Source organism: Pantherophis guttatus, chromosome 1 (genome assembly GCF_059756535.1).
Source record: "Pantherophis guttatus breed Tessera chromosome 1, ASM5975653v1, whole genome shotgun sequence".
In the NCBI taxonomy this organism is placed as follows: domain Eukaryota; kingdom Metazoa; phylum Chordata; class Lepidosauria; order Squamata; family Colubridae; genus Pantherophis; species Pantherophis guttatus.
In genome coordinates, this window is record NC_142063.1 from 305,432,621 (window position 1) to 305,454,033 (window position 21,413).

The 21,413-nt window shown below is 39.6% G+C and overlaps 1 protein-coding gene across 3 annotated transcripts in view; it reads left to right on the plus strand.

The window, feature by feature from the left end:
• The first annotated feature begins 1,746 nt into the window (after window positions 1-1,746).
• RHOQ (ras homolog family member Q) overlaps window positions 1,747-21,413 on the plus strand; it is a 29,616-nt gene continuing 9,949 nt past the window's right edge. The window contains exons 1-2 of one of the 3 annotated variants that reach the window (XM_034427642.3): window positions 1,747-2,549; window positions 3,589-3,647. In XM_034427642.3, coding sequence (XP_034283533.2) covers window positions 2,399-2,549; window positions 3,589-3,647 — 210 coding nt within the window. In that variant the 5' untranslated portion in view covers window positions 1,747-2,398. Of the gene's footprint in view, window positions 2,550-3,030; window positions 3,161-3,527; window positions 3,648-21,413 lie in introns of those variants that run through there. The other 2 variants (XM_087883243.1, XM_034427643.3) reach the window with 2 other exon arrangements.

Sequence of the window (21,413 nt, forward strand, 5' to 3'; positions counted from 1 at the left end):
AGCCTGGTAGTTGGGAGATCCCTGATATGAAGGTTGGATTTATCTTAATTTTTTTTTTTAAATGGTGGGCTGAATGATGAAACTGGATCTTAGAGATTTTGATTAAAATAGCCTTTCCCAACTCAAGGGCTTCCAGATGTGTTACTTTGTGTTACCATTGTCTTGTGTGTACTGTAAGGGTTTTGCCATTCTGTCAGGCTATCTAGAGTAGACCTGTTTAGGATCTCAATCCCACAGGAGGTAAGATGTGAGGAAGGCAGTTTTTCAATAGTGACTCTTACATTGATTCCAGATACAGCCTTCTTACTTCCAGCTTTCAGAAAACTTTTAAAAAGTTTTTCTTTTTAAGCAGTCTTTTGGCAATTTTTCATCTCTAGTACATATGAAGGGTGAGTCTGCATTTATTTTAGGTTGTTTCAATTACTGTTTTGAATTATTCTCTGGGAGTTTGCTATCTAGGATTCTTCCATTAATAGCCTAGTGTTGTCTGATGGGGCAATGTAAAATTAATATATTGTGTTAGTTATATTATACAGGGAGTCCTCGACATACAACCACAGTTGCACCAAAAATTTTTGTTGCTTAATGAAATATTTGTTAAATGAATTTTGGTCCATTTTATGACCTTTTATGTCACAGTTGTTAAATGAATCACTGAAGCTGTTAAGTTAATAACACAGTTGTTAAGTGAATTTGGCTTCCCCATTGACTTTGCTTGGAAGGAGGTCACCAAAGTTGATTACATGATCTTGGGAACCTGCAAACATCATAAATATGAGTCAGTTACCAAGCATCCAAATTTTGATCACTATGGGAATACGGTAGGTCGTAAGTATGAAAAATGGTTATAAGTCACTTTTTTCAGTGCCATTGTAACTTTATAAACAGTCACTAAATGAACTGTTGTTAAGTAGAGGACTACCTGTATTTTACTATACCTATACATTGATGTGTTCAGTTACTATTATCTCCCTTGCCTGCTACCTTAGATGGTATCTTTTGGAAGAAAGCTGGGTTAGATTTTTTTTTTCTTAGCCATAAAGATTCCTCAGTGACCTACCTCACAGACTGATTTTATCACACAGTGCTGTTATGAAAATAAATATGTTTGAGTTGGCATAAAATATGAAAAGTTAATACAGTATACAAAAATAGAACAACTTTGCTAACATCAATTCCATTTTGCTGATGTTGCTAGCTAAAGGATTTTAAATTGACATTGATAGATATTTTCCCGATGGTACAGTTTATAACCCAGCGTTCAATTTTTAAAAAGGGCTTCCAAATTCATATAAATATACATGACACCCCCCTCCTCTCCCCTCCCGCACTTAACCAATGGGAGGAAAGACTCTGAGGAGCAATTCCTCACTCGCAATCAAGAACGATTTCTAAAACATTTTACCAATAGAAAAGTGCAAAAAAATAATACTCTGTTGTGGGAATTGCGGGGAGGGAACCCTGAATCACATTCAATTGTTAGTATGTCTTGATTATTGACATCATCGCTCAAACCAGGCAGGCACTTTGCAAAGAGGCGTCGACGTTTCTCGGCGCTGCGGGCTCTTTGGAGAGGAGCCCTCAACTCTCCTGTAGCTACAGTACAGTATTTGGCTTCCCTCCTCCTTTCTCCTCCCGAGCGAGGCCGAGGCGGAGGCGGCCTGCTCTCTGCGCGCGTTGGAAAAGTGGTGCCTGAAGCCAAGGGAGGGGAGGGGAGCAGGGGAGGGAGCAGAAGGAAAGTAAAGCGGGGATCCCACTCCCACCCTCGCTCTGGAAGGGAGTCTGGGCCTTCCTCTCTCCCTCCTCCCTTCGGAAAAGCGACGGAGGGAGGGCGGGAGGAGGAGGAGGAGGAGGGCTTACCCGGCACATGCGAAGCAGTTTGGATTCTAAGAGGCGGGGGAAGAGGAGGAGGAGCCGGACGAAAGTGGTGCCCGTCTCGGTGCGGGTTTTGCTGCTCTAAGTTCCTCTTCCAAGCCTGCTGCTGGTCTTATGAAAGCCTGTGTCATCGCGCCTAACTGGGGCGAGCGCAGGGGAGGAAAATCCCTGTCAGCCAAATTTGGTAGAGGGGGAGGAGGAGGAGGAGGAGGAGGACTCCGACCACGGCGAGGGACAGAAGAAATGCCACCTTCGGTGATTTGTGGCGCCTGCTGAAACGGGCGAGCGAGCGAGCCAAGCCCTGCTTGCCAGGCGCAGTCTAAGGCTGCCCAACTCCGGAGTGGCTGAGCTGGAAATGCCACCGAAGGAGCGGAGACTTTCCCGGCTCGGCGCGTGAACGGCTCCCCGGTCCTCTTCTTCTTCTCCTCCTCCTTCTTTTCCCGCACCTCCCCGGCCCCTCCCCGCCTTTTCCCTGCTCGGCTCTCCCTCTCTCTAAAATGACGATCGGCTCGGAAACCTTATCATGGCCAACGGGACGGGGGCGGCGGCGACAGTCATGCTGAAGTGCGTGGTGATCGGCGACGGAGCGGTGGGCAAAACTTGCCTGCTCATGAGCTATGCCAACGACGCCTTCCCGGAGGAGTACGTGCCCACCGTCTTTGACCATTACGCAGGTAAAAAGGGGACGGATTGTGTCTTGTTGGCAAGTGCTGAGTAAGTGTGTCCCTACCACCTTTTCCCGAACCCACCCACCCCCTCCACCCAGCCACCCATTGCCTCTCCCCGGCTGCCTCGGTCGCTCTCTCCCGCCCCTTAGCAGGAAAAGCAGCAAAGCAGGAACTTCAGCAAAAACTTTGCTCTCCCCCTCCGCGTCTTCCTCTCTCCCCCTTTCTCTGCTCATTTCTTCCCATCAGCCGTCCTTCAACGAAAACGCGAGTCAGCCTTCCCCGACTGGGGACTCTTCCAGAATGTGTCAAACGAGTTTTGAGAATAGCTGGGGGTGCACCGAGTTAGGGAACGTCAAGCTGGAATTTATAATGGCTTGAATTGTCTTTTGCTCCTGGGACAGTTTGTGGCAGCTCCTCAAAATGGCTTATTTACAGCGTCCCCCACCCCCACCTCCCTTGGAGGGCTTCCTTTCTCTACATGACTGTGTTAGTTATGGCAGGTGGGAAAGGGAAAAGTGATGGGATCTTTCAACTGTACTCTGGTTTGTTATGAACCAAAAGTACCCCGCCTGCCCCCTCTCCAATGACAAAGCCCCCCTGGAAGAAAGAGCAAAGTGGTAAAAGTTATTTTATTAGCAGAAAAGATCTTTAGTCATACCAAGTGAGACCCGACATACAATAACAAAAACCTTTAGGATAAATATTTCTTTAGAAGCACTTTGATAAGTTGCAGTAGTTTGGTCTTGTTTGAGCACATGCCTGTTAATGGGGGCTGAGAAACATGCACTCTGGACATCTTTACTGATGATGCTGTGACGTTGAAAAAGTGTTAATGTAGTCTTTCATGCTATCAAAGAACCAGCAGTGCATGTGTATTTTTGTATTTTCAATGCCTGATTCCCCCCTTCCCTCCTCCCCCTTCCCGTTTTTTCCACCGAATTGTGATGAGTGATTGAAATAGATCCTTTGCTTGTCCTCTTCTAGAGAGAAGAGACCAAATATGTTGATCCCCCTTCCCCAGTTCATCTTCTCTTTCTTTTTGCAGTCAGTGTGACAGTTGGGGGCAAACAATACCTTCTTGGGCTTTATGACACTGCCGGACAGGTAAGTACCTTTCTGATCTAGTTAGAACCAGACAAGGGTTGTGCTGAAGAAAAAATAAATAAATCCATCTTAGAGTGTGGACTTAAAAATAAATCCAGTTTAGAGTCTAAAGCTTTAGTTGTTTTTATGCTCACTTGCACATGTTGAATTATTCAAAGGTTCTGTTTGTTGAGAAGTCTCACTACAGCAGCTTCTACTAATCGCCTCATTTGCTGTCTTGCTACAGAGCTTTCAAAATGAACCTGCTTCCCCTCTTGTTTTCTCTGCACAGCTAAAAGACATTACAAACAGCTCTATTAATGTGACCGTCCAACTCTGGCCTTACAGTGGAAAAAAATGTAGCTGTTTGCACTGCCCGATGCCTGGGCTGACTTTTGAGTTGCCTGTTAGTTCTCATTGGTGAATGGGCAACCAGAACTGCTGCCTCTGATTGGGGAATAATGGCATCATCTAATTTGGTAGGAAGGCATCCTGTCTGTTTATTGCAGGCCATTGCTTTCTGCCTTGAAAGAAGTCCTTTGAACTGAAACATTTGCAAGGAAGGACTGAATAATTTGAGAGCATAGGAGCCTAGGAAGATTGTGCCTTTCCCCCTCCTTGGGGCACATCTACATGGAGGCAAGGGAAGCAAAATAAGAAGGAAATTCTAAACTATCCCTTTTGCATCCAGAACTATGAATTGCCACTGATCCTTGCAGTTTGTATGTAATGCTCTGGGCCCCTAAGTGATATCGCTCAGAGAATTAATCTAGTATTTATTGTGCCAGAATGCTTTAAATGAAGGAATTCACAGTCATGATGCTTCTAGGATCAAAAAAGATTTAGCCAAAGTATACTTGGGAAATGGTTATGCAGTCTATGACTCACTTCCTTAATGACTGGACATCTGAGAAGCATCAAATACAATTCATTAAAAAGAATTCTGCCTCATCATATACAAAGTCTGTCTTATTCTGCCTTCTCTAATCTGGGTGGGTCTATTAAATTCCCAACTTCCATAGTTCCCTAGGCAGCATAACTGTGTGAATGTTGAGGCTCCAGTGCTTTAGAAAACACTGGCTTTGAAAGGGCTAAAGCTAACCTTTAACTTTTTGTCTCACAGTGGCCAGTCAATAGCAGGATTTAACTATTTAGTCCCCTTCTACCCATATTTTCCATAGATTGGTACTAAAAGGCAAGATGCTTCTGGTTTAATGTCCAGTAAACATTGAGAAGCTTACTCCTTTTTAAAGCCATTTAAGTCAGGTCCTCCTCTCTTCCTAAAGTGGAGACTTATTTATTAATTTAGAAAGGTGGCCACCCAATTTATTTACAGTAAGCTCATGAAGATACAACCCCAGTAAAAAACAAACAAACAATAAATCCCCACATCCTGGTGACACCAATCAGATCAGCTACTTGATGGGTTCCATATCACTCGGGAGTCCCCAGGCCCATTTGCAGAATCTGTGTGGAAATTGATTCATTGTACTTCCGGTAAATAGTTTAAGAATGTTTGAATACATAGAATTAGGCCTGTAATCTGAACTTTTGTGCTTCAAAGATTTATGTGAAGATCTAATACATGAACCATGACAATTTATGGTTTGGGTAATAAAATTTTATTCTTAAAGTCACAGAGAATCAAGGTATGACATATGTAGAACTGGACATTTGGCTGGTAACTCCATATTAATATATCAAATCAATCTGTTATTTAAAGTTCTTTAGAACATGTTGCAATCATACGATCAACCTTTCTCTAGAGCTGTTCTGACTCCAAAGGCTTTCTTTTAACAGCTAAAGCATTAATTAAATGTCTAAAAAATAGCAGGGCTTGATAAAATTTCAAGGACCCAGACTTTAACTAGAATTAAATATAGTATCCTGTTTCTCCCCAAATAAGACATCCCCTGATAATAAGCCCAATTGGGCTTTTGAGTGCATGACAATAAGGCCAAGCACTTATTTCAGGGTTCAAAAAAATATAAGACAGGGTCTTATTTTGGGGGAAACACAGTAAATTCTATAATTCGATTTATATCAACCCTTTCGAATTCCCTCCTTTTTTACAAGAAAGGCAGCAGAGTCTTAGTAATCGACATAAAACATCCCAAATGCCAATTGGAGATTTGCAGTGCTGGATTTGTGTTTGTTTTTGGGGCTCTTAGGGGCCTAGTGGCTCAATGAAGCAATACAATGCAATAGTGGAATATTTATCTGAAATGTTTGTAGCCGCAATAGCTATTGATTTAGGATTTCATATGGGGTTCAAGTAGTTGGCATACTTGGTGGCAGTCATAAAAAACAATAAAGATTCCTGTAGCATCTTAAAAACGAAGGCTTTCGTTGTGATAGATTTCAGCAGGTGGGAGCAACTGGCTCATCTTCTTTGGGTTCAGAAACTAAACAGGTTTGGGTCTGATTAATACTTTAATGGGAGAATCCCAAAGAATCCTAAGCCTATAGGCATTCTGGAAATAAAACAAAAAAAACCAATGTCCTGGAAAAAAATAATTGTATTTGTGGCAAGGAAATTTCATCTATATATCCACGTAGAGACAAAGAGTTAAGCTTGACTAGAAGACATCTCTATTTTCCTTTGTTACTATAACATGTAATGAGGAAATTTAATGCTATAATAAATCTCTTAGTCTTAAAGTTGCTGCAAGTTTCATTTTCTTGCAATGATTAATATGTAAATTGATGTTTCAGAAATTATACATGAAATGTGATAAATATCTCCAGAGGGCTGAAAAAATAAACCCATCTGGGTGATAGTTTATTCTTAATTTTACTTTTAAAATCTAAACTTAAATAGTCCTATAAAGTAGATATTTGGTGGCTCTCTCTACAGTTGAGACATCCCAGAGTTGGGAGACTCCCACAGAAGAAGCCTGTTCCTGAGGAACGATAGCCCTGATTCTAGAAATTGATTAGGCACTTCTCTTAAGAGGCATTCCTTCTCACATTGTAGCCCAAAGCTACAAAGGGTTTTAAAGGTAAAAAATCACAGGTGCTGCTAGTCAGAGCATTATCAAGTTATTAATAATGATCTTATTCAATGTTGTTTCATAAGAACATTGCAAAGGGTTTTTTGGGTTAGTATTTGAGTATGTAATATTTGGAGAGTGTGAAATAATATAGGTGGGTATCCCACAGGGCAGCCCCCTTCAACATCATGCCCTCTAGATGTATTGGGAGAATTCTCAGGTAGCGTTGCCAATAGCCATGCAGTAGCATAGTATATAGTACTTATCTTTGCAGTCCAAGACTTTGAATTCTGAAGTAGTTACAGCATACCTGTAAAATAAACCAGGTGGACAAATTCTACATTACAAATGGGAACAGAGAAAACATTGCTTGTAAAATAAACACCCACTGAACCCAGGCCAAAAAGTTGAACTAGAAAATTATGAAACATTTCACCACTAAGCCAGGACTGATTTCAAAATTTTGTGCTTTATCAACATATGAGAAATGTAAAAGAAATAAATTGAACATTTTTATAGTTGAACTTTTTAGGAGTTGCATGTATAATATCAGAGCATTTGTCAGGAACAATTGTGCTAAGGAAACTATATTGTAAGTTGGCTGTCTTGCAAAAGAAAGGAAATTTAAACCATTGAGGTCAAACAATATGATCTGTAAAATCACAAGTCAGTCTTTTGATGACCAAGACTTCCTTTACAGTTCTAGACTACAGCTGAGAAGCGACCAGCCACTGATTTGTCATAAGGTTTTTTTGGCTTGAGACCAGATGACATTTTCATAGCCTGATGGACATCTTTTACTAACTGTTTTCATGACAAAAGTAGGGATTTTTCAGTATCAACTCATGTAGTTGGAAAACAGAAATATCTGCACTTAATTGCATACCTCAGAAAAGTAATTGTTTTAGGGTATCAAACTTTATTAGACCTTCTGCTAAAGCTACTTTGTGGCATATATGATGCCAGACTTCTCAGTCTGATGACCATTGGAGGCCATAGACTACATATTGAGGAAGGCTGTAAGCAGAAGGATTCCTAACATGTTGAATACGCTGTTTGTCTTACTGCAAGACATCCAAGACAGGAAACATGTGTATGCTTAAGGTAGATATTGAGGACTTATGGCCTTTCAGTAATAAATATTTCTTTGCATGAGTGTGCATAATAAATGGGAATCAGAACAGTTTCTGAGGAAGATGCATGTATTTAAGTGTGCCATAATGTAATTTATTTGATTTTGGCTTAGTGTAGTTTAAGATACTGCAAATGTTTTACAGGTACAATCCCATTATCTCTCTCTATTGGCCACACTGACACGGGATGTTGGAAATTGTAATTTAGCTATCTCTGGATGGCCAGAGTTTGCTTTATCAATGCTTTAAGTTGAAATGAGTATTTGGCCTTATCTACGGTAAGCGAAACTCATTATCTGATGTTTAAATTAGGAATCAGTAGTAAATATTTATTTATTTAATTAATTAATTAATTAATTAATTAATTAATTAATTAATGTATTTATATGCCGCCCTTCTCCAGAAGGACGCAGGGCGGTGAACACAAGTTAAAAACATGTACAACAAAATCCCATTTTAAACCAAATTAACTAATAAATAATAAGTAATAAAACCCAGAATCAGAGTCAGCCTATTTGCTTGAACAGCCAAGTCTTCAGGTCCCGGCGGAAGGAGTGGAGATCAGGAGCCGTCTGGAGCTCAGTAGGCAACTCATTCCAGAGGGTGGGAGCACCCATAGAGAACGCCCTACCCCTGGGTGCCGCCAGAAGACATTGGCTCGCCGTCGGAACCCTGAGGAGAGAAGCCCTATGTGAGCGAACAGGATGGTGAGAGGCAGGCAGGAGAAGGTCCTGCAAATATCCCGGACCTAAGTCATGTAGGACCTTATAGGTGAGAACCAGCACCTTGAAGCGGACCCGGAAAACCACTGGTAACCAGTGCAGCTCACGCAGGAGAGGTGTTATATGGGAGTAACGAGGGGCTCCCATAACAACCTGTGCGGCTGCATTCTGGATCAGCTGGAGTCTCCGGGTGCATCTCAGGGGCAGGGCCATGTAGAGGGAATTGCAGTAATCCAAGCGGGAAGTAACCAGGGCATGAGTGACAGTGCAAAGGTCATCTCAGTCCAGGAAAAGGCGCAACTGGCGCACCAGGCGAACCTGTGCGAAGGTCCCCTGGTCACGGCCGTCAGGTGGTCTTCTAGGGACAGCCGAGCATCCAGGAGGACACCCAAGTTGCGAGCCCTATCAATGGGGGCAAGTTTTTCCCCACCCATCAAAAGTGATGGGGTCTCTGAAACCCGAGATGCTGGCATCCACAGCCACTCAGTCTTGGAGGGGTTGAGTCTGAGTCTGTTTCTACCCATCTAGGCCCGCACCACCTCCAGGCAACGGGACATCACGGAAAGGGCATCTCTGGGGTGGTCTGGGGTGGAGATGTATAACTGGGTATCATCAGCATATTGATGATATCTCACCCTGAAGCCACAAATGATCTCACCTAGCAGCTTCATATAGATGTTAAATATGCTCTTCCTAATTTTCAAATAAAAGCAATGCTTGTAAAAGAGTAAATTCTCCCTCTCCCTTCAAATCTTTAGTGTATAAACAATTCACAATGTTGATGTTTTCTGCGGTGCTGTTTATGTATTGTTTTCCCAAGAATATCTGTTTTTCATCTCGTCGGATATCATGAATTTCACAGTGAAGTAATGTTTTAATTGCTTACGGCTGTACAATGATTCCTGATCACTGATGTCAACACGACCGATTGAAACTGAAGATACTATTTCCTGGACTCTTCACATGGAAGCTTAACCAATGAGAGGGGGGATGGTCATATAATGAACCCCATCAGGTTATTGAGAGCAAATGAAATTTATTCAGAGTAACTCTACTTGAATAGGTGTAGACTTTCAGTTTTTTGCATGGTAATTTAGAACAATGTTTTCTATTCTCCTTTTGATGCTGAGAAATATTTTTGTAGTTTACCATCATTTTCTTTTTACCGTCTGACAATGGAATGTGGCAATTGAATATGTTCAATCCTCTTTGGAATGTTCTGCCCCTCCAACCACATTTGTAGAAGTTCTGTTTGTTATGTCTTTTGATAGTTTTTCAGTTTCCCCCAGCTGTTGATACCTTTGTCCGATGAATGGAAGGTACTGTTTCAGTTGTTTAAAAATTGTAATTCAACAGATTCATGTCTTGAGTCATGTTTGCTTCTGATTTTATATATTGATTCAATAGGGCTGCCCCTTCTTTTCCATAATGTTGGATCCCATATATTTCTTTAGAGGAATCCATAATTCCTTAGAGTGGATTTAGGGAAGGTGCTGAAAAAGAGAGGTGAGATCTACAGAATAAAACTCTTCCACTGCTTTTTTAAGCACACACAATAGGTTATGGGTGATTTAGCAGGTACATTGAAAGAATAGTAGTGTTTGTGTGTATGAGTGCACCCATATATAGATGCACATCCAAAAACAGCAAACTATTGACTCTAAAATGCCCCAAATATTCTAATGTTTTAGACTGAAGAAAACTAGAAAATAAAGAATATGAAGCTGAAATTATTAATGTTGTAGCAAATAAAATGTACCTTTGCTTATTTGAATATTGAAACATCTAGAAGAAAACATTTAAAAATGTTCAGGGACAACTAGATCAGGGGTCTCCAACCTTGGTAACTTTAAGCCTGGAGGACTTCAACTCCCAGAATTCCCCAGCCAGCAAAGCAAATCTGACTGGGGAATTCTGGGAGTTGAAGTCCTCCAGGCTTAAAGTTGCCAAGGTTGGAGACCCCTGAACTAGATGACAGCGGACTCTATAAGAACCTAGCTTGTGTTTTTTTTTTTTAAAAAAAATTATCATAAAAAGAAATGTCTCTCTAGAAGAGAGAAGAATTGGTTTTGAATAAGAGTGTGATTTCCTAATTCTGTATAATTCTTTCTCGCATAATTACAAAACATTTTTAACGGAATACACTTCTATTAACACAATTATTTGGGATACTGTCTTGAGGATATTATTCCATATTCTGAAAGAAGAATGATGCCTATGGAGATTCTTGGTCATCCAAATCATAGTTGTCCCAAAAGTGCTTTTTCAAGAGGCAACTGGACTTTCTTGTTTTTCTTTGAAGACGTTTTACTTCTCATCCAAGAAGCTTCTTCAGCTCTGAAGAAGCTTCTTAGATGAGAAGTGAAACGTCTTCAAAGAAAAAGTCCAGTTGCCTCTTGAAAAAGCACCTTTGAAAGCAGAGGGATCTTCTACTGGAATAGAATCGAAAGGAGGGGATTCAAGAATGGGTGGATAGGAAGAAAAACACCTGTAATCTCCCAAATAGGTTTCTCTTAGGTCTTAACATTTTTCTGAGGCTTTTTTCTTTAATGTTTAATGAAATCAAATAATAACTAGTATTAGTGATGAAATCCCAAATTTTTCCCTACTGGTTCTGTGGGCGTGGCTTGGTCATGTGACTGGGTGGGTAGGTGTGACCAACTCAATGTCACTCCCACCCAGTCACATGACACACATTCACAGCCTGTATGATCAAGCTGCATCATTGTCCCCTCCTGTATCTTTTCCCCCAGGAAGAAGCTATAAAAAGTCTTGGGAAACTCCAGGAAGTATCAGCTGATCACAGAAGTGTTACTTAATACTCTTTATAATGAAAATGTTTGTAATCTTGCCTTTCTTCCTGGAAAAGGTTAATCCCATCCCTAGATGGGTGATTGATGGGTTTCCCTGCCCTAATCCTGTCAGTTTCTGTTATTTATTGACTTGATTCAGCGTATATCGGCTGCATTCCAGCTCCAACTGTTAAGTGGAGCTATTAACTGAACGGAGAGAGAGGGAAAAAAAACCTCTCTTGCACTTTATTTTTAACTGGTTCTCCGAACTGCCTAAGCAATTTATTAACGGTTCAGGCGAACCGGTGAAAACCAACTGGATTTCACCTGTGACTAGTATATATTATAAATTGTAAGTATTGTGTTCGCAGCTTCCAACTTTGCTCAATTGTCCATCTGTAATGTGTTCTATTTAGTTTGAACTTTGTAAAATGCTTTAGGACCGATTTGCAGAAGATTTTTAAAACACGCAAGAGAAATCACGTATTTCATGCTTTGTTTGCTTTGTAAATGTTTTTGTAACATCAGTTCAGAAGATATTATGAAAATATGTAAGAATATAAATCCATATCACCAACCAGCAATGTGAGTGGGTGGATAAATATGTGTGTGCATACACATGTACGCACAAAAGTTCATTTTGTTGCTAGCTCAGCCACCTTATCAGTTGAAATATTCAAGGCTCTGTGGAGCAAAAAATAGCCACTTGTACATACACTTGCCGATCAAAGAATCCTTATTTCATTCTGCAGCTGACTAGCTCTTATTTCTAGGAAGTAGGTGGAAAATGCCACTCTTTACCAGACATAGCATTCTACCATCAGTTCCTAGCAGAGGCATTTTTTCCTTTCTAGTAACAAATAGAGTAGAATTAAGGATTTTTTAAGCCTTTCTTGATTATATAAGGAAACTTGTAATATATTTGGAGATGGTAGAAAAAAATTAAAAGTCTGCAGTGGTCCAACTTCAAAACTATATTGGGTGTTACTTTTTTGGGAACCAAGCAATATGCCATGAAGTAATGAACAAAATGGTTCTCTAAAATTCTTCAGCAGACTACTTGATAGCAATAGCACTTGGATTTATATACCACTTTACAACCCTCTCTAAGCGGTTTACAGAATCAGCATATTGCCCCCAACAATCTGGGTCCTCATTTTACCATCCTTTGAAGGATGGAAGGCTGAGTCAGCCTTGAGCCGGTGAGACTTGAACTGCAGCAGCTGGCAATCAGCAGAAGTAGCCTGCAGTACTGCATTTCTAACCACTGTGCCACTTAATACTCAACAAATTTAGAGAGAAGGGAGGAAAAGACAGGGAGGAAAATAAAAATATGCAAGGATTGGGCCAGATGTTGTGGCTGTGAGGTCTATATTTTAAATTGCATCTCAAAAAGTAGTTTGTATTAATTTGAAAAGCATTTTCTTGATAAGCTGTAAAAGCAGAAACACTTAAAAGAGTTGTCAACATGAAGTCAGTGGAAAACTTGGATTTTTTAAAGACATACATCAGTTAAGTAGAGTATGAATTGTGTGTTTTCATTACAGGGGCGACAACATACCAATAAGATATGAACTTGTGTAATCTGCTCTAGAAAATTTTGTGTTCAGTAAAGGAAAACCAAGTGACCAAGAAGGACATTTTGTAAACTGGAAAAGATTAATCAGGGATTATTTAGTGCATTTGAAGATGCAATAACTGTGGCTGCACAATTAAGTCTCTAAAGCCACTTTGTTGTTGTTAGTTGCGAAGTTGTGTCTGACCCATCGCGACCCCATGGACAACGTTCCTCCAGGCCTTCCTGTCCTCTACCATCCTCTGGAGTCCATTTAAATTCACGCCTACTGCTTCAGTGACTCCATCCAGCCACCTCATTCTCTGTCGTCCTCCTCTTCTTTTGCCCTCAATCTTTCCCAGCATTAGGTTCTTCTCTAGTGAGTCCTTCCTTCCCATTAGGTGGCCAAAGTATTTGAGTTTCCTAAAACCACTTACAGGAGGTTGAATGTAAGCTACTTCTGTAGGGCTCTAGCTCAAGCACGTTTGTGCAATACACAGACCACAGAAGTGAGTTTAGTGAATCCCCTATGCTTAGGAAATAAATTACTTACATGACCACAGTGTTCTTGAGCTGACTAACTTATGCAGGATGGTGGTTTGGAAGCACAAACTATGGCTCAAAATTTATCAAATACCACTAGTACAAACAAGACTTTGGGGTGATACCTGAATTATTTTTTTATTAGAAGATTAGAGAGCAGGCATGCACACACCTAAAGGGGAAAAGGACATTGATAAATTAAAACTAATTGCAGTTTGCAAAGGAATAGCTGTTTGGTGGCTAGCAGAGCAGCAGCAGAGATGGAGGTAGTGGTGTCAGTGAGGCATTGGAAGTGCCCAGCTGTGGGTTTTTTGGGTAGTGATTCCTTCCTAACAATAGTGACATTTGGCAGTGATGAATTTAGAGAATGCAACAGACTGGCGAAGCTCTTTTGCAGGCTTCATGTTCTGCTGTACTTACTTCATGGCTCAAAAGAAAAATAAATTACCCCCAATAATTAAAAATTAGTATGAACTTTATGTTAACTTGCATAATCCAGAGCTTTGACCTTTGGCGTTTAGTCATGCAGGCCACATGACCATGGAGACGTCTTCGGATAGCGCTGACTCTCTGGCTTTGAAACAGAGATGAGCACCGCCCCCTAGAGTTGGGAACGACTAGCACATATGTGCAAGGGGAACCTTTACCTTTATCTTTATGTTGAGATTATTACAGTCCATTTTCTTTTTTAGACTTGCCATAGTCTCCAACTCAGTCTTTATTTGAGTTGCAGCTTTAAAAATTTTGCATTCATTGTGTTTTATCTGTAGAAGATTATATACTCTTTATTCTCTTTAGAATAAAGCAAGCCTTGCTCTGGCTTTTCTGCAACACCATCAAAAAGCAACTTTAAAGCACTGAACTTCAGACTAGGATCAAAAGAGAGGAGTTGGATGAATCATCTTCTGAAGGATTTTGTAGGTCCTCATTAGTGAGTTGTACTGTGGAAAGAGATTATAATGTGGATCCAGGACTGGGACTGTAGCTCTCTTAAGCCGGCAACCTTGAGTATAGAGGAGTGTTTCCGTATAACATTTTTAGCAGCACTAATGGCTACCCTTCAGCACAGGCTGGCTGGCTTGTTTCACTAGCTTTGACCAATTGCTATTTTTGGTTCTATTTCTAAAAACAGATGATTCTGATTGAGAACCTTTGCTTCCTACAATTCTAAGCAATAGATGATTGGCAGTTCAGCAGTTACAAAATCTAGAGAAGTTTCTCAAGAGTGTGAAGCCTTGTGTAATATTTGATAAGATTTGCCCAACCCAATGTGTTGATCCTTTGATTTTTCTAAAGACATTACCATAGTATAAAATGATACATTTAGTATGTTGAAAGAAACAGGAGGGGAAAGGAGAGTTTTTTTATTATTTGGTGTGGATTGGAAGAGAGTGGGAACAAGGTTGTAACCATTCATTCATTCTTTTAGGCAGGTTCTTAATTTTATCACCACCCACTCTTTTCAGAGAATATGACCAACTATTATGTACTGACTCATGGAATGATCATTCTGTCAGTTGACTGGTACAATCTGGAATATTGAAAAGGTTTTCTTTTGTGCTATGGAAGTCTTGGATAATTAGACATTTGCCAAGACCCTACCTTTCCCAGGAAGCCACTGTCAATCCCTAGATTATCCTAGCTATGTATGCCTTCCATTTTACAGATTTTGTTTGTTGTCTTTTCTAAATAGGTAAGTAGAAGTTTTATGGAAGATATTTTATCAAACCATTCTATCTGAACTTGAAACTAACACAATCTCTTTGTTTACTGTCCCTTATATTCTGTCTGTCCTGAAATAGTATATTTTAGGATCTCTAGAACTGTATTTCATACTGCAGAATTTCTGGAAATTATAATTCCAATGCATCTGGGATTTGCAAAATTGGGGAAAAGTAGCGTAAGAAATGTCATTTAGACATTTTCCCAATTACCCTAATTATTAAGAATTGTATTACAATACTGTAATACAAAATAAAAATAGAGACCTAAGAACAGGAAGAAAAAAGAAATTGGAATTCTGGAATTAGTGCCTAACAAAGAACCGTGTCTTTAAAATCCTTTAGTTTAGTTGCTTTTTTCCACATTAAACAACATAATTAATTTTTTAGTGTACATAAGAATTCTTAAAAGACCTCAAGAAAAAGATGTGTATGTATGTACATCTATCTATTTGAATATTAAGAAATTATTTCTTCTATGTTTTATCTTCATCCTTCCATATTAAGAATGAAGGAAACCGCCCCCCCCAAATGAAAAAAAAAGTGGAATTCACATTAATCAGCAGTCAGATTCAATTGGGAACAATACATTTAGAGTTTTGAATGTCTGCAAAATAAAGGAACTATTTACCATTTTAGTAGTTAGTGATAACACAGTCATCTAAGCATAGCTAAGTTAATTGCTATAGTGACCCAAATGAACAAATAGCTTTAGATGTTACACAATGGAGTCTCCCTTTGAAAAATGTCTAATGAGAATGGAAATAGAGATACAAAGGCAGTGAAAGCTATTGGGAAACACAGATATGCAGGGGGTTTTTTTGATAAGTGGGGGGGCCTTCAAGGTAGTGTTGACTCCTGGTGATTGCCTGGACAAGTAGCTGCAGTTTTCTTGGCAAGATTTTCAGAAGTGGTTTGCCTGCTTCCTAGGGCTAAGAGAGGGAGTTACTGGCACAAGGTCAGCCAACTGGCCTGGTGCCTTAACCACTACACCAAACTGACTCTACACACACATGCAGTATTTAGGACACCAGGATATTTCTGTGGCATGTATCAGTTCAACTCCTGAAATAAAATTTAAGAATTATAAAATCCATGAAGAATTTCAGAATAATCAGATGTTGAATTATTCTGACTTGTTGCTATCATTTTGAAAATGTGTCTTTTTAAACTAGGTGCAGAAACCAGTCTTATGTTGAAGCTACTAGAGCATGGAGATTAAAGGATCTGAGGGGTCTTTGCTGCTCTCTGAGCTTGGTTGCTTTCTTGCAGATGTTTCATTACCCAAACTAGTGCAAAATTGTTTGGATAATGAAAGGTCTACAAGAAAACAACCAAACTCAAAGAGTACCAAGGATCCTTCCTTTCAGCCCCAGAGCTACAAATATTCTCCTTTATGGTTAAAGGCTCTCTTTTAATTGCCAAATGGCATGATATTCTGGCAGACTCTTCCAAATCTCAGCATAAAATGTTTGCCCTTTTCTGATATATACAGAGAAATTAATGAGTTCTATCTTTTTTTTAAAAAAAGAAAAGTCTTTATGTAGTGTGTTTAGTGGCTATAAGTTTATTTGAACCCCTATGGATGCTGTGTGTCTTTTGTCCGAGCTAACAGTTGAAGTTGCAAGGCAGCCTTTAAAAGTAAACATGTTGAAGCACATACTTAAAGGCAAAAGCATATATAGATTACCGGTAAACTACAATTAGGTGTTCCAGCCTAAGCATTTCCTGGGTTCTGTGTTACTTACTTCTCAGCAAGTGGCAACAACTGGCTGACTATGTCTCGGTAGCTAAGCATGGTTCGGCTAGGGGACTATTTGGATGAGGGGATTCTAACTATAGTATACTAGAGCTGTTGATCAAACTGGAAAGATAGGTAAAATTAAACATCCTGGAAGGCAGCAATACCTAATTATTTCTATGCCTTATTGTTAAAATAATTATATAGATCTGTCCATAAAGTGGCCAGAAGAAATACAGCTTGAAGGACACAAAACTGAGTGTTTCAGATTTCCTGTTGTATGAAAATTCAGAAATAACTTGGGTAATATAGGGAATACTTTATCATGTTACCAAACAGCTATCCAGTTTCCATTTAAATACGAACCCTAGATGTTGATATATAAGAATTAAAACATAAAAGAAACTTTATGTTCGAATTCCTTATCTCCAATACCTTTTATGCTTCCTATTCCTTTTTTTGGGGGGGGGGGATTTTGCTGTGGACATGTTTTTATCTGACTTCACAGCTACAATAAAAAGAAAGTGGGGACAATTGCTTCAGTCCTTTTTTCTGTTTACCAAGATGAACATAGAGCAGGGGTAGCCCAATTTCCATTGGATGACAGCCCACAGAGATTATTGCATGCTATATCAGTGGAGCAATTTTACTCCTCTTTTTGTAGCTTTTAATTTTTATTATTTCTAAACAATTTGTTTTCTTGCACAAAATAAGAAGAAAAAATACCTTGAATTTATCTCACTATCCCAGGACCGCATGAAGTGAAAGTGAAAGATACCTATCGCACATATCTCCAGGGTGGCCTGCAGTGCACCTCAGCCCTTTCCCCAATTCTTCAGCCTTTTCTTTCTTCTGCACCGTTTAAGGATGGTCCAATATATTCTAGGTAATTTTCCTCAGAAAGAATGGAGGAGACTTAGATGACATATGTTGGAGCTAATATATTCCACAGATGCCTCCCTATAGAATACTTCTACTTAGAAGAACGTTAATTGGGTTATCATCTTTCTCTTATGAATTTATTTTGGAAAAACAGATGAATTAAGTATGGGGGAATATGGGAGGGCAGGTTCCAACAGAGAAACACCACCATTTTGGGTTTGATACAGGATGAATGAACTGTTAATGCCCAAGGTAGTACTGCCATGTGATGTTGGACTTGGTTTGTAGTGATTGGACTAGAGGGAGTTAAGCAATGATGGGGTTTTTTTTTTCATATTGTATGATTTTTTTAAAAAAAGTTGATAATGCTGTGGATTGGAATGGAACTTTCTATTTCAAAGCATGTGCTTTATCAGAGTTCTTTGCCAGTTTTGGATTACCATACTTCCTCCACAGAATTACTAAATTGTTCCATAGAACTATGCTTTTAGATATCCAATGCCATTGAGAAAATTCAGTACAGATCAGGCTGCACACTGATTTCCAGAATTGTGACCGATGAGACAACTGATTAATCCATTTGATTTTTAAAACAACTTCCCTATATCAGAGCACAGTTTAATTTTTCCCTGAGAAAGAACAGGGGTACAGATTGAAATTCACTGAGCGGTTTGTCATCCTTTCTGTAGGCTCTCAGTTATTGATTGTAGAGTTTTTGGTTGAGGATAATTTTCTAGGGGATCATACTTGGAAGACAGTGTAGCTGCAGTGATAGAATTGGATGCTGGTTTGTCCAGGTGAAAGCCAGTGTTCAAACTTCCCCAACAGCTTGCATGTGTATTTTATCAGCAGAGGAATTTGGCAATATATACTGACAATATGTTTTTGGCAAGATATACATACTCCTGGAACCCCGTATGTTGTAGATATTGTGCTTTTATCAGAATATTTAATCAGTGGTCAGGATTGGTGAGACAATATCTAGGGTTTCTCACAGTTGGACTGGAGTATATTCTTGAACGAGACGCTTGAATAACTTCTCATGCACTCTTTTATTTTCCTTTTTGCTTATTTTAGTACAGGTAGGCCTCAATTTATGACCACAATTGAGCTCAAGATTTCTGTTGCTCAGTGAGTCAGTTGTTAAATGAGTTTTCCCCATTTTATGACCTTTCTTGCCAGAGTTGTTAAATGAATCACCACAGTTGTTAAGTTAGTGACACAGTTGTAAAGGGAATCTGGCTTCTCCATTGATTTTGCTTGTCAGGTCACAAAAGGTGATCACATGACCCTGGGGCATTGCAGCCATCATAAATATGAGTCAGTTGCCAAGCACGGGGATGCTGCAAAAGGTCATAAACATGAAAAATGGTCAGAAGTCACTTTTTTCAGTGCTGTTGTAACTTTGAACAATCACCAAATGAATTGTAATTGTCGAGGACTACTTGTATCCCGTTTCCTTGCAGAAGAGTGGCTCCATCACCAGAATTACTTTGGTTGTCCTTTTTCACCATCCTTTCCAGTTCTCAAATATTTATTTATTTATTTATTTTATTCGGCTTATATGCCGCCCTATCTCCCAATGGACTCAGGGCGGCTCACAATAATAAAAACACAAGCCACAATACAAAATAAAATCTAAAATCTAAAAAATTTAAAATTTAACCCTTAAAACCCCCCATCAGACCAGGTCAAGCGATTTAAAAAGCCAAGTTTTTAATTCACAACAGAAGGTGCGAAGGTCAGTCGCTAATCGGAGCTCCAAGGGAAGTTGATTCCAGAGGGTGGGCGCACCCACCGAGAAGGCTCTACCCCTGGAGGCCGCCAGCCGGCACTGTCTAGCCAACAGCACCCTAAGCAGGCCCTCTCTATGGGCGCGAACCGGGCGATGGGATATCGTTGCTGGCTGTAGGTGGTCCGCCAAATATCCTGGACCTAAGCCATGTAGGGCTTTATAGGTCATCACCAGGACCTTGAATCTCACCCGGAGGGCAACCGGTAACCAATGCAAGCCGCAAAATATCCTTTTAGAGATATAGTAAATGGAGTTCCATACAGTTCTCTAAGTATAGTAGTGTCAATAAAGATTTGACTATCCGCCCTCTCATGAATAAAGTCATAATAAATGATATGAAATGGTTTAAGAAAGAGAGGGAGGGCAGGAAAGAATAAATAATGCAAAAGGAGAAAGATTAATATAATCTTCTTTAGTACATTTGATAGAAATCGTTAATTTGTATTATTGTGGACTGTAAAAAGCTTGTCTGTGATCTCGGGAGTGTGTGCACAGACTTATCAGAATCTCTGGTTTCATGGGATTTGAGGCGACCATCCATTTGCAGAAGATTGTATGATAGCTTTTTGCCCAAACTCTTGGATTAACCTCATGTGCAGATCAATCCATTATGCCTTGTGTGTAATTAGGCCACTGTGCCTTGGTTAAAAAAAAATAAAATCTGGCATAGTGTTCTACGCAAATATAGCCACTGACTGATAACTGTTCTGCAGCTCTGCAGAAGTTCCCCCAGACCTATTTTGAGTACTGAAAATAGAATTCTCTGTTTGCAGAACTTATGTTCTGCCATGTAGTTAACATCTCCAAAAAAAAGGTATACTTTGCTGTGGGAAGTGCTCTGTGTTTAATTGTCCAGTACAAAATTCCCAACTCCCAAGCATTTTTGTCAGTGATAATTTATTTCTTTGGTTCTAAAGTTTTTGCTTAATAGAAAACAATGCACAAATTTATTATTTGGTGAGAGGTAAAGATAATGGTTCCCCTCGCACATATGTGCTAGTCGTTCCCGACTCTAGGGGGCAGTGCTCATTTCTGTTTCAAAGCCAAAGAGCCAGCGCTGTCAAAAGACATCTCCGTGGTCATGTGGCTGGCATGACTAAACGCCAAAGGCATACGGAACACTGTTACCTTCCCACCAAAGGTGGTTCTTATTTTTCTACTTGCACTTTTTACATGCTTTCAAACTGCTCGGTTGGCAAAAGCTGGGACAAGTAATGGGAGCTCATCCCGTTAGGTGGCATTAGGGATTCAAACCGCTGAACTGCCGACCTTTTGATCGACAAGCTCAGCGTCTTAGCCACTGAGTCACCACATCCCCCTTTCAGTGAGAGGTACACACATATATAAAAAAAATCAGGTATAGACACTGCATTGCCTAATATTTTGAATGCCATATTTTGAATGATTAACAGATCGCTTTTTAAAAAGGGGATGGTCAATATAAGGGGAATAGATATATTAGTAGCTATTGACAGCTAAATCAAAATTCTGTTGAGCAGAGGCCATGTACCTGTGAGTATCAAATGAGTAAACAGATGAGATGTTCTTTCCATACCTGTAAGAATTCCACTATCCAACCAAAAACTGATCGTTGTCTTTGATACCTTTTTGGTTTAATTCTTTTTTTTTCTCATCTGCTTTTGGAATGACACCTTTTAAGACAGTGAAAAATATACTGACTGAATCTACTTTTCAAAGCATGTTATCAAATGGAGAAAATTAGAATGAATATGGAAATATATTTCACCTGTAGGTGAAGATTAACATATATATCAAAATACTTTGCATTTGTTGAAAATTAACATGTCAAACAAGAAGCTGCTTTCTTTCCCTGGCGTATTAATTTTTTGCATGACATAAAGATTTTGCATGATCTCCATGGAAGTATTCCAATTCTTCCATGCTTCCTG